At 46.1% G+C, this 13,603-nt stretch overlaps 1 protein-coding gene across 1 annotated transcript in view; it reads right to left on the bottom strand.

The window, feature by feature from the left end:
- LOC144684812 (acyl-CoA 6-desaturase-like) overlaps positions 1–13,603 on the bottom strand; it is a 78,844-nt gene that overhangs the window by 43,801 nt on the left and 21,440 nt on the right. Inside the window, exon 2 of the mRNA XM_078549064.1 lies at positions 9,449–9,559. Coding sequence (XP_078405190.1) covers positions 9,449–9,559 — 111 coding nt within the window. The remainder of the gene's footprint in view (positions 1–9,448; positions 9,560–13,603) is intronic.

Below are 13,603 nucleotides of genomic sequence, written 5' to 3'. Positions count from 1 at the left end.
TTTAAATATGGCTTTGTGCCCAGCATTTTCTGAGCATGTTGTCTAAAGCAGGCTGGGAAAATAGGCTAAGGGGAAGGTCAGTGGATGAGCAGTAGCAAACATTTAAGCAGATATTTTATAACGCTCAGCAAAAATTTTTCCCGGTCAAAAAGGAGGAGGACTCAATGAGAAGAATAACACACCTATGGTTAACAAAGGCAGTCAAAGAGAGTATCCAGTCAAAAACTAAGGCATACAAAACAGCGAAAACTAGTGGTAGGCCAAAGGATTGGGACTTTTTTTTTAGGAACCAGTAGCAGATGACTAAAAAGCTAATCAAGAGGGAGAAAATTGATTATGAAAGTAAATTGGCAAGAAATATAAAAACAAACAGCAAGTGCTTCTACGGGTATATAAAAAGAGAGAGTAGCTAAAGTAAGTGCGGGACCCTTGGAGGATGCAACTTGTGAATTGATAACGGGGAACAGGGAAATGGCAGGTAATTTAAACCAATATTTTGCATCGGTCTTCACGGTGGAGGACGCTGTAAACATTCCAAAGATATCAGATAAGCATGGAGCTAATGGGAGGGAAGATCTTGTAACAGTCTCTATCATGAGGGACAAAGTATTTGACAAACTAATGGGACTAAAGGCAGACAAGTCGCCAGGACCTGATGTCCTGCATCCAAGGTTTTAAAGGAAGTGGCTGCAGACATAGGTCGAAATATTCCAGAACTCACTGGATTCCGGGAGGGTTCCAGTGGATTGGAAAACCGCTAATGTGACGACCCTGTTCAAGAAGGGAGGGAGACAAAAAGCAGGAAACTGTAGGCCAGTCAGCCTAACATCTGTCGTAGAGTCCATTATTAAGGAAGAAGTAGCAGGACATTTAGAAAAGCTTAACACAATCCAACAGAGTCAACATGGTTTTGAGAAAGGGGAATCACGTTTGTCAAATTTGCTAGAGTTCTTTGAGGATATAACAAACAGAGTTGATAAAGGGGAGTTGGTAGGTGTAGTGTATTTGGATTTCCAGAAGTCATTCGATAAGGTGCCACATAAAAAGTTATTGCACAAGATCGGAGCTCACGGTGTTGGGGGTAATGTATTAGCATGGATTGAGGATTGGTTAACACACAGAAGACAAAGTCGGGATTAATGGGTCTTTTTCAGGCTGGAAATACGTAACTAGTGGAGTGCCACAAGGATCAGTCCTAGGGCCTCAATTATTTACTATCTATATTAATAACTTGGAGGAGGGGGCAGAGTGTAATGTATCCAAATTTGCTGATGATACAAAAATGGGTGGCGGGGGGGAGCATGTTGTGATGGGGGCATAAGGAATCTGCAAGGGGATATAGACAGGTTGAGTGAATGGGCAAAAATTGGCAGATGGAGTTTAATATAGGAAAGTGTGAGGTTATGCACTTTGGTAGGAAAAAATCAAAAGGCAGACTATTACTTAAATGGAGAGACACTCAAAAAAGTGCAGCACAGAGGGATCTGGGTGTTCTTGCGCATGAAACACAAAAAGTTAGCAGGTAGGTACAGCAAGTAATTAAGAAGGCAAATGGAATTTTGGCCTGTATTGCCAGGGGTTTGGAGTTTAAAAATAGGGATTTCTTGTTACAACTGTACAGGGTATTGGTGAGGCCGCACCTGGAGTACTGTGTACAGTTTTGGTCCCTGTATTTAAAGAATGATATAGTGGTATTGGAGGCAGTTCAAAAGAGATTCACTAGGCTGATTCCTGGGATGAAGGGGTTGACTTACCAAGAACTGTTAAACAAGTTAGGCCTTTTTTCATTAGAGTTTAGGCAAATGAGGGCTGATCTTATTGAAACGTACAAGATTCTGAGGGGGCTTGACAGGGTAGGTGTTGAGAAGATGTTTCCACTAGTGGGGGAATCTCAAACGAGGGGACAGAGTTATAGAATAAGGGGACATTTATTTAAAACTAAGATGTGAAGGAATTTCTTCTCTGAGGGTAGAGAATGTCTGGAATTCTCTACCCCAGGGAGTTGTGGAGGTTAGATTACTGAAAGTATTTAAAGAGGAGGAAGATAGATTTTTGAAATAATCAGGGAGTTGAAGGCTATGAGGAACTGGCACGAAAGAGGGGCTGAGGCCTGGGGCAGATCAGCCATGATCTTGTTGAACGGCGGGGCAGGCTTGAGGGGCCGAATGGCCTACTCCTGCTCCTATTTCTTATGTCCTTAAGTAATTTGTTTTATTTTAATGGTATTGCAATAGTAACATGGCCTTATTGTCTGTGCTTACATGGTTTTACTTCGAGGAATTGGCAAGATTCATGGAATTCTCTATCGTGGTTCTTGGAGCTCAGTGAGAAATCTGGCAATAGGTAGGAAGAAGCAGGCTTGTTTTCTCCATGCTTTATAAAAAGTGGACCACAGGAGCTAGAAATTCAACTGTCCTGTTTTTTAGACATGGGGCTGTGACTCATGACTTGCCCCAACCAGTTCTGAATAAAGTGGGCAGCATGCAAACTTGGTGTGCTGACCACATTATCAGGATTGTAGCGTAAGGCCAAGCGGGATCCTCACTACTGGATTCCTCTGCACTGCCTCTGCGGTCAGCAGGAGGATGAACAGCATTGTGCTGAGAGCACACAATGCAGCCAGTGCTCTATTCTTAAAGAGAATATACACTGAATAATGGTGCTGGCGTTTAACAGATGGAAAATGGGACACCCAGGCGGAGTGATGGATGTGGCACTGGAGGCCTTAGTGATGCAAGTGGGCAGGAGGAGAGATGTCAGGATCCTGCAGGGGCCAGAAAACCCTCAAAAGGCCACTCTCAGACAGGATTGGGAGCAGGTGACCATGGTCAATTCCCAAGTCTGGACCCAAGAACCTGACAGGAAGTGCCATAAGGATTCTAATGACCTCGTGTGGGTGGTCAAGATCAGTGACTGTATCTTCACATGACATCGCCTATCCACCACACCACCAACCTCTCATGCTGGCTCAATGCACCACCCATCACTCACCCAGCAGCACTTCCTGACACTCAGGACTCACGCCTAATATTCAGATACTACACCTCATCTTCGCACACCTACCAATGTTATCAATCTCACACCCACCTCTTCCTGCCTCCACATAGCTCCAACTATTCAGATCTGGCAGGCACATCACCCAAACACCAACATTCTTCACTCTCTCCTTAGGTCAAGATGGCGTACAATAGAAGGGAGCAGAGGAGAACCAGCAAGTGTCAAGGACCTGGAATTCCGAGCCCTCTGGGGGAAATGGCACTCAGCATCATGGGGCCCGCTGCGATAGAGCCTGTGAAATCGGCCATCGCTGAGAACATTGATGAGGATGGCATGTTCTTACCCCTTCTCAACTCCCATTTCACCCTCATTCTGCTATGTGGGATGATATGAACATGGACCTCTTGCTTCCCACTACATCCCCCTTCCGAGTTCCTGCTTTCAGACACTCAACCTTCCAGCCACAGAAACTGTAGGAGGAGAGAGAACGCCACATCACTGATGAAGAGACCCCTCCACCTGATCTGACACTTGTAGTCACCAGCTCAGATACTGGCACTGTACATACCTTGGAGGCTAGTATAAAGTTGGTATCAGCACATGGTGAGTCATCCAGGCACGAGTTGGCTGCTGCAAGACCAGGGCAAAAGGATGGTTTGGTTGCCAGCCCACCAAAGGACAAAGTCGAACATGGATTCTTCTGCAAGGACTCAGATGAGGACTGCATTGGGGTAGCATACAGGAGAGGACTAGTGGGTATTGCAGAGATGGTGGGTGCATTGACTGGCATGCTAGAAAGCCTACTATCACTGTAAAGGAGCACAGAAGATTCTGGTTCCAAGTTGGCAGTAGACATAATGCAGAGCTTGCCCTCCCCATAGCCTCTGCTGCATCGCCCAGTCATGCTGTAGACCCAGACGCACTGCCACTATTGCCTTCATACCTACTGAAGTCCTTGTATGAACAGGATACCTACTCCTCTGCCATCTGAGAGGATGCAACAACACTCTGCCAAATACAGGAACTTATCACAATGCCTCCAAAAACACTCCAGAGTACTTCCAGAAAATTTGCAATTGAAGTTCTGAAAATTTACCTTACCTGCAATTTAGGTGCCTATCTCTTTAAAGAATTTTAAGGGCCCACCAATTGCACTTGTTGTTTGAAGAGTGATGTGCAGATTTATTGCCTAGACTTGCGTGGTTGAGGTGTTATCAGGATAGCGCTCCTTCAACACCTTCCAGCACAGGGTATCCTTCTCAGGAAACACCCCAGCAAAATGGCTCTAGGCAGCTGCAGCGTTGCTGGAGTCGCTGCTACGGATATGAAATTCTTGTCCCAAATTTCTAAAAGGTCAGTAAAATTCTCTGTAAAAATTATACAAATTGGGTGACATTTTTGTAACGAAATCTCAGTCACCATTTTGATTGTAGGGAGTGAGGGCAATGACCTCCATCAACCTCTCACTGGGCAGCTTGGATAGGGAATTCAACCTCATGTCACAATATCTTTTTGCTCAACTCCCTCATACGAGGATTAAGCAGTTAATGACAATTAAGTCCACGTCACAAATTAAACTTTGCATTTGAAATCTAGGCATTGTCTGTTTATTTTTAAATGGTTGAGCAAGTTCAACCTCTTGTTCTTTTTAGGAAAGTGTAAGCAAAAAAAAATAATATTGAAGGTAAAAAATTTCAACAACAGCTGTTTGGTTACCTCTCTGCAACTCAAGTACACTAAGCACCTAGATAAATGAGCACATGTTTTCATCTTTGGTCTCAAGGTCATTTGAAGTCTCAGAGTTTCCTCATCAGTTATAGGTAAAAGATGTCAACAGTGTAGTACAAGAACCTGCATACAGAGGAGCTCGGGACATGTAATTCACCTTCAAATGCCCCAGTGTATTGCTGTGCACCACATTTATTCATTAACAATGTGTCATGTTAATGGCTTTGCCATAAAGGCTGCTGTGCCCATTGCAAAACTGGCTTCCCCTCCAGGTCACTGAGCAACACTCTGGCGATAGGCTGGAGTGCTCCTTCCCTAGCTGCAGTCTCTTCTTGCTGCAAATCCATCTCATACCTTCGTTCAGGACCATGCACTACCACAAGGACAAAGTAGATCCCTCCTTTGCACATTTAGGAGTTCTGAGCCTTGAATAAAGCTGTTTGGACACATATTATACACAAGTAACTTAACCCATATTGATGCTTCACTGCTATTAAAAGAAAGAGCTAAATGTCTTTCTCTCCTCCTGTGTCAAGGCTCACCAGAATCTCTAGGTACTGACAGATATGAAAAATTGGGAGAGATGCTCCTTGTAGTTTACAATCAATACATTTAAGATCCCCTCTTTGACATGCAAGGCTATAATTTCACACCTAGGAACATCACCACCGTTATCTCACTGGTCAGTTGACAATGATAAGTACAGTGACTTAGATCTGTGTAACATGGTGTAATTTTATGATGCAGCTAGGAGCATGGTGCCACTGCAATCACACATTTTATGATTAATTGTACTGTTCACCGTGCTGCTTAGGAGTTGTTTCTACTTCTTTTAAGACTCTAGGATGCAGGCATCAGGTTCAGAGGGGACTTGTCAGCCTTTAGGTCCATTAGTTTTCCCAGGACTTTTTCTCTATTGATACTGATTTATACTCCTCCCCCCCCTTTCGCCCCATGATTTCTATTATTAGGATGCCTCCCTAGAGGATCCTTCACTACGAGATTAATTAATCGTGTCCCATTACACATTACCAGCTCTCAAACAGGCTGTTCCCCAATTGGTTCCACAACATGTTGTTCTAAGAAACTGCCCCGAATAAACTCTGAAATCATCCTCAAGGTTATCTTTGGCAATTTGGTTTGTCCAATCTATAAGATTAAAATCACGCACAATTATAGCAGTACCTTTCTTACAAGCCCACATTATTTCTTGATTTACACTCTGTCCTACAGTGTAGCAACCTCAGCAGCAGAAGTGTGCTATGGACATAGTGGCGAAATAGGTTCATTCATCAGGGCAGGAAAGGGGGTGACTGGCATCCCAGGTTCAAGTACCACACCTCATAACTTTGTAATTGCCTAAGTTTAAGACACTAGTTTGAAACCCAAGTTTTCCACCTTCATCTCACTGCCATCTCATATCCATTCTGCTCTCATCCTCCACAAATGCTGTTCCCCCATCCCTCATGCTCACAACTCTGCTTTCTCTCCTTGCAGAATAGAGTGTAGAACTCCAGGAAGAGGGAGAACACTTAGGCTGGCCCTCCAGTAAGTGTCATCCTGACCACTGTGGAGAAGGTGATGGAGGTCAGCAGAGTGGTGGAGTGCATGGCCAATGGGGATGAAGAGATGAAGTTCTCCCAGGTACTTGGTGATAGAATCAGATATCACGTTGTCACACAGCATACAACACTCACTCATGTTGAATTGATGTCAGTGACTGAAATATGATCACCTGCTCAATGATAACTTTGAACCCTTTCCCCTTGTCAGTTCTAATTCATGAATTCCAACGCCCATGGTTCCTTCAAGAGCTATACAGGAGCTAGTGCGAGAGAAGGCGGAGGGGTTCTCAGAGAAGCCTCTTGCACTCTGAGGAAGCATCTAAACATGACTCATGCGCACCTCCCACTAGCTCAGATAAATACACCTTGCTGAAGTCTTCAAGGTATGTTGTCACTCAGTTAACCACACATCACAGGTATAGTAGAAAGGTTTGGCACATACACGGTTCATTCAGAGTACAACACCGCCCACAGAGTGATGTAAGAAGACACATGACCGAGACTCAGGGGTCAGTGTGGTGTTGAGCAGAGACAGGTTAAGACCTAAGCATGGGGATAGCTCCTATTCTCTACTCTTTACTGTATATGTGAAAATAGTTCCACTTGTTAATAAAGACACAGTTAACCTACTGAAGACTACAAAGACTTCTTTAAGAGAAATCGTTCTGTAACCAACACCCTCCCAACAAGTGAGCAGCAGCATGCGTTAGAGACAGGGACAGTAGTGGAGAGTCCATGGAGGGAACAGGACATTCCAAGCTAAGTTGAACTGGGTGCAGATGCTGAGCCTTGGAGATCATCGATAAAGACGAGTGTTCTGGGAGCAGCAGCAGAAAATGTGTGCAGCCCCGTCAGCAGAGGCACTGTGATGACTGGAGGAGCCCACCTCTATCATAAATATCATGTTTTGCTCATTTGTGCTGATGTCCGCCTCCAGGGAAAGAGTGGCCACCTGCATGGAGAATCAGATGAGTCAGGCAACTGAGTGGATGTCAGCCCTTTAACTCAGTTTACCAGTTCAAATAGGAAGGAGGAAAACCTCACTTTGGCCATTCAGTGCTTCAAGAAGTGCAGCAAAATGCCCTCCAGCTCTTGGTTGCCAGGGAAGTGTGGATGGGCGACGAGAGAGGGAATATGGGAGGAAGGGCACATGGAAGTGAGGTCTCTGCTCAAAGCACTCCCACTCCAATTGCCTCCGCCCCTCATTCAGAGCTCCTCATGCTGACTCCTGTTCAGATGGTCAAGTCAGCCCTTGGATAGGTGCAGGTGGGACAGTTTTTGACCGGGTCCTCATGGGCTCCAAAATCCAGAAGACGTTGACCACAAATAACTTAGCCGACAGAACAGGGAAATGAGCAGCCTGATTCAAACTCTCCTGAAGACATAGGGGTAGCACCAAGAGAAAGTAATAGGAACAGGAGAGAAATATTTTGTAGTTTAACAAAGGAAATCACTTGGGTGTTTAAAAATCCATCACAGTGTCAATATTAATAAACCTTAAACCTTCAAGTCTCCATTGTTCATTCATTTACAATATTGCCTCACGTGTGCTGAGTGGCTGTGTTCTGACCAGAGTAGAAATGAGGAATTAGTATCAATGAAATGGAAGAAATATTGACAGTGAGAATGCTTTATGGGTGGAAGGGTGAGAGGTCCCAGTGGGTTGACCATTTTTGTGCCATAGATTCAGGTTACCCGAATTGTGCCTGTATGAATTTCTCACAGGGGCCCTGGCCACTTCAGCCTGCTTCTCCTCCTCCTCGTCCAAAGATGCAGAATGATCATCACTTTGTTCCTCCTGCAGCACTATGTCATGCAAGGTATATCAGACCACCATCATTCCAGACACCTTTGCTGGTACATACTGAAAGCAATTGAATCATATCTTCAACAACCCAATGGCTTGCTCAATAACCACTCTTGTGCTCATGTGGCTCCAATTATATCTTTCCTGTCCAAAAGTTGTAAGGCTCCTCACAGATGTCATCAGCCATACGATTGTGAAATCCTGCAGATGTCACCATCAGATCCCTGGAAGGAACCAGAGGTAAAGAAATTTGAGGCAAACTCACTCAAGGCTGTGGTGACCTTACTGGCCACTGGCAATGAATGTCTACCTGGGCCACTTGAAATGACGTCTTGTTCCTGGATACTTTAGATATCAGCAACCACCTGCTGAGAAGGTTTGAGCCGGCTGAGGCACTGTTACTCAGTCTTGTCCAGAAAGCCAATCCTCTACCTGTGTTCCGGGCACTCACCACCTTAGAGTTGGGAGTTGTTTTCATCTCCTCTGTTCTATGGAGCAGCAATTTGCAGAGACAGCTGCTGTCATTGCTGGTGTTGTTCCTGCTGCTGTTGGTGTTCTCTTCCTCATCAGAGGCTGAAGAGATACATAAGCTGCTCCGATACAGGTGAGAAGGCTGGCAGCAGGGAAGTGCAGATAAGTGTCAAAAAAGCTCAAGGTGGCAGAAATGACCTGAGTGTTGGAAATCACCTCCAAAGCAATGGAAGCACACTCTCAGAATGAGTCCTGCGAGAAAAAAAGTGTTTCACTTAAGCAAGGAGACAGCTGTCCTGGTTCAGTATTTAAAGGGAATCCAGCCCTTCAGTATTTAAAGGGAATCCAGCCCATCAATTTCAGAATGCAGGGTTATATCCTCACAGTCAATGGCCACTTTCCATATGATAATCCCTAACCTGCTGTTCCCAGAGCAGGGGAGGTGGGATGGGGGTGGGGGGGGTGGTTCCCATGCACCTCAAACTGCACTAGTTAAATCTGTAGGTCCATGGGGTTGTGTCGAGTTTCCTGAAAAGCTGCTACTTTTTTTGCATCCTTAAGTCCAGCCCCCTTCGTGCATTGACACCCACTCCCTCTATGCCCCAATACTGGTTAAAACTGCCCCCTCAGTGTACTAAAAATTGCAGGCAGGGGAAGTGAAACCCTTTCACGTTCATGTTTTTCTGAGTTTGTTCATGCTCTAATGTATGGAGAAAGGAGGTACAGGAAACACATTAAAAAGGGTCATTGCAAAAATGAAAGAATATCCAGGAAAGCACTATTAGTATACATAGTTAAAAATTGCTGCTACAGAGTCACAGGAAAATTATGACAACTTTGTTCAAACTGACCAATGTCATAAAATGAAACAACATCTCACCTTTTTCTGTCGGTCTTGGCTGGGCTCCCCTGGAGCTAACTCGCCAATCAGAAGAGGCTTCAAAAATTTACGGACAAAGATAAGGTCTGGGTGGAAAGCCTGGAACGCATCCTGAAAGCAAATACATATGAGAGTTTTCAGGGCAAGAGTGGAAATCATTTAACATTGGTAATTCGTGTGCATCAAGTCAAGGCATGTTAGTGCTGAGAAATGGAACAATGTGTCAGGTTTTGCCCAACATCAGCACAAAATATTTCCAGGCTAAATGTGATATAAAATTCTCTCTGCCCTGCTTCAACAACATTCACCAGCTACAAACACTGCAGAGGGCCTGCCACTGTAACAAGACTCCATGATTATCCTCTGAAAATGCCAAATCTCCGTCAGCTAGTGGCAAAATAAAGGGTAGTTTTCAGCTCCGCAAACTGCAGAAAAACTATCCACTCATTTCATACGTAACCCTCATACAAATACAAAGCTATAGTCACCCAACCTGCTGCTCATTAAATTAATTTTTGACTGCCCTAGGGCAAAAAAAGGCACTCTTTCCAGAAAAACAAGATTCCATTTATAGATATTCCCAAAGGTATTTTTATTGCTTTAATGAGCTTTCAGTTATCATGTGCTTGCCTGCACTGTGGAAGTCTTTCTGTCTCACCTCCTTTCTCCCCACATTTGAAAGCCTCCTCTTTGGCTATGCCTTTGGTCATTTCCCCTTACTTTGTGGCTGACTGCTGTTCAGCACCTGTTTTTCCCCAGGCTTGACTGCAGGGAGCACCCGAGATGTTTAAGAGATTTTATGTAGAAGTGCAAATTGTTGCAATGCACATGGTCAGTCCTCAGTCTGTCATCTCATCCTTACCTGTATACTTCTAATTCTTTACCAGCCTTTTTTTGTAGCAATACTGTAGCTGTTGTACATGGGCAAGCAAAGTGGCCGCTACAGGTATATCTAAATCTAAGAACTGTTCTAAGTGGGTCACCAGCATTACTGGTCTAAAGTGGTTGACATAATCTCGCAATGGCTCGTTTTAAAGGACCTACAGCGGAGCAGTAGTTAATAGAAAGCGGCTGCATCCAGCAGTTACAGCCCCAGGAATCCTGAGGTAATATAAAATTACTATTAAATACAACCTGGGGCAGTGACTTTACATGGCTCAGAAACAGAGGGTGGAATTTTATGGCCCCTTTTAATGGCGGGATTTTCCAGTCCTGCCGAAGTCAATGGGCTTTTGAATGGCTCGCCGCATTTTACCACCCCCCCCATGCCAGGGCCATAGAATCCCACCCGGAGAGTCAGTGCGCTGCCACAATCTTTACATATAGATAAGCAGTATGTAAATGGAAAATGATTCTTGATGGTTGCGTTGGGACTTTAAAAAAAAAAGCCACTTAGTAGCTTGGTCAACTAACAGGTTCTATTGCGTTTAAGCTCAGCAATTACCATTGAAAGGGAAATTGATTGGTCTATTTCTGTGCTGTAAAGTTCTGCGTATATCCATTTAATAGCCTGAATTTAGTGTTGCCTGGCGAGTGCAATCGGTGGGACTGGAAGCGGATGTGAAATCTGCTCCCGCCCACGATCAGCTCCAGATAGCGCTGACTGGCCAATTAAATGCTGGCCAGCGGGAAACGCGCGCGTGCTGAGGGAGGCTCAGCGCTACCAAGGGTGGCGGGGCGCGGAACGGTGGGAAGAGGGCAGGTGCTGGAATGAATGGAGCTGTGGACAGGGGGTTTAAAAGCAGCTCCCTGAGGGCTGATATGCATTAAGGATCTGCTTCAGGGAGGTGCTGCAATTTTTAAAGGGGCAGCCAACTGTATTGATAAACTATGCAGGAATGTGTGGCTAAAACACTAGCAATGCCTTCTGGACCTGGAACCCATGGCAGGTGGCTGGAGCCAATCAGACTCCCGCTTTTTGGATGAGTGCCTGTGAGTGCCCGTTGGGAGATATTGCTGCCGTGAGGTGGAAAGAGGCCTCCACACCTAACTAAGAAGGCATGGCTGGAGGTGGCAACTCTGGTCAGCGGCCATGATGTAGTCAGAGGAACCTAGATGCAGAGCAGGAAAAGGTTCAATGACCTTCTGCGCTCTGCCAGGGTGAATATCGAGTTCCCATGTAACCATGCGGAGATGTGTTTGTGTGTGAGACAGCATTTGTTGGGGCTCTTGGTGTGAAGCCCCAAGCTTAATTTAGCACATCTTCCTGTGCCCTTAAAGACAGCATGTGAGTAGACAGGATGGCTGGCATGTATGCAAGAGTGAAGTGCTGCAATGTGATGGGCACCTAAAGTTGCAACTATGGCCTGGGGGGGGGGGGGGTGGAGGGAAGAAGCAGGCGGAGGATGCAATATTCTGGCACTTGGACAGGGGGATCTAATTAAAGCACTATTGTTCTTACAGGAGAAAAAGGAATCACAATGTACAGGAACAAGGACAGACAAGTGGTGGTGTCTCAAATCTGTTGTTGCTAAGTCAGGTGGAGGAGCAGATCCTGGAGCTGGCTTGTGAACGTGGAGTCAGGTCCACTAGTCGCAGAGAGGCAGGTAGGAGCGCAAGAGTCCAGTGGACAAGGAAGTGATTGGGTGAGGGTATGAGAGATGTAGGACAGCGGTTGTAAGCCTGACAGGTGAAATCTACCAATCCCTGTTGCCCGTCCATTCAAAAGTCTTCGGTCAACCAGATGTGCATTCTGAGAAGCAACCAGAATGCATGCTACTCAAGACTTCTGTATGTTTTCCCTCCCTCAGAACGATCCAGAGGACCTCCCCTTGACAGAGGATGATCTGCAGCCAGATGCACCTTCATCACATCCTCCCTCTGCACTGTGCACCGGCACAAATACAGGCACATTGGTGGGCATGAGCGCTCCAGATTAGATGGTAGACCACACTGGGGAAGGCACGATACAGTTTTTTGAGGAACTGGCAGAGGCAGAGAGTTCCCAGGGCACCAACAGTCGAAGGATTGCTGGAGACCGGGGCAATGCCAAGCCCGAGGCAGGTGATGAGCCTCTGGAGTTGTCTATTAAATGGCAAATGTTGGATGTCCAGTGGGACACATGTGAAGACCTGGCAAGGATCCCTGAGGGTCTGTGTGCCATGCTCTCTGTATTGGAAGAGCCCATGGAGAACATGAGCAGTGTGTTGAGTCAGAGCTCTGAATGCACAGCATCCTCCATAGAGAGAGAGAGAGAGAGAGAGAGAGAGAGAGAGAGAGTGAGTGATGACTCTCATGGAGAGGCAGCTCCAGGAACTCAATCAATTCTGGGTTGCATTCAGCTCTGCGAGCCCACACACCGGCAGTGACATCAGCAGGTCAGAGGTAGATGAGGCATCTAGTGACTCTGCTGGCAGCCCGCCCTCACCCCATCTCTGGTGAGCAGGGAGGTTGACTGATGACCTGTAGCTCCATGGACCTGGGGGCTCCTCTCAGGGTGCTCTTGATGATGGCAGCAGCTCCTGCACCCTTCTGCCAGTGACCATTGCATCTGAGGAGTCTGCGATGACTGAGGAGTGCCCAGCCATGGCACTGGACTCTCCCGCCCAGTCGGGGCCCACGCAGGCCCCAGTGACCAGAGGACGGTGGCCAAAGTCATCAAGGCCACAGGAGCAACAGAGTCAGCAGCCTGACTCCAATGCAGCTGCCGGCGATGGGGAAGCACCTAGATGTAGCACTCTTAAATGGAAATTTAAGTCACTATGATCACAGAAGAGGATTCAAGGGAAATTCATTTCTCATTGACACTTGTGTAATGATTAATGTATATGTCACAATTCACTATTAAAATGTGAGATCAGTCAAAAGGCTTTATTGTGCTTATGTAATAGTTATGGAGGAGGCCTGGAACTCTAACACATCATCAGGGTTGTAACGTTTATTTCAGAGGGAGGGACAGGGGAGGATGGTGCCAGAAGGGCCTCGTCAGCACAGAGCAGTAAGGTGGCGGTAAGGTCTGTCAGTGATCATTTTGGCTCCTGGCTTTGGACCCCTAACAGAAAGTCCTCTGAATCAGGGCCTCCCTGGCTCCCATAAGCTCATCATTGCTGGATGTTGCTCATCACCCTGGGGCTGATCAGGCTCCTCCTCAGGTTCAGCGCTGGGTACATTGGGCGGAATCGTCCCAGTTTGCACAAAGTGCGGTAGTGGGTGGGT

The sequence above is a fragment of the Cetorhinus maximus genome, chromosome 9 (assembly GCF_964194155.1).
Source record: "Cetorhinus maximus chromosome 9, sCetMax3.hap1.1, whole genome shotgun sequence".
Classification (NCBI taxonomy): Eukaryota; Metazoa; Chordata; class Chondrichthyes; order Lamniformes; family Cetorhinidae; genus Cetorhinus; species Cetorhinus maximus.
The sequence above is the reverse complement of the archived record's forward strand: the minus strand, read 5'-3'. Positions and strand labels throughout refer to the sequence as shown.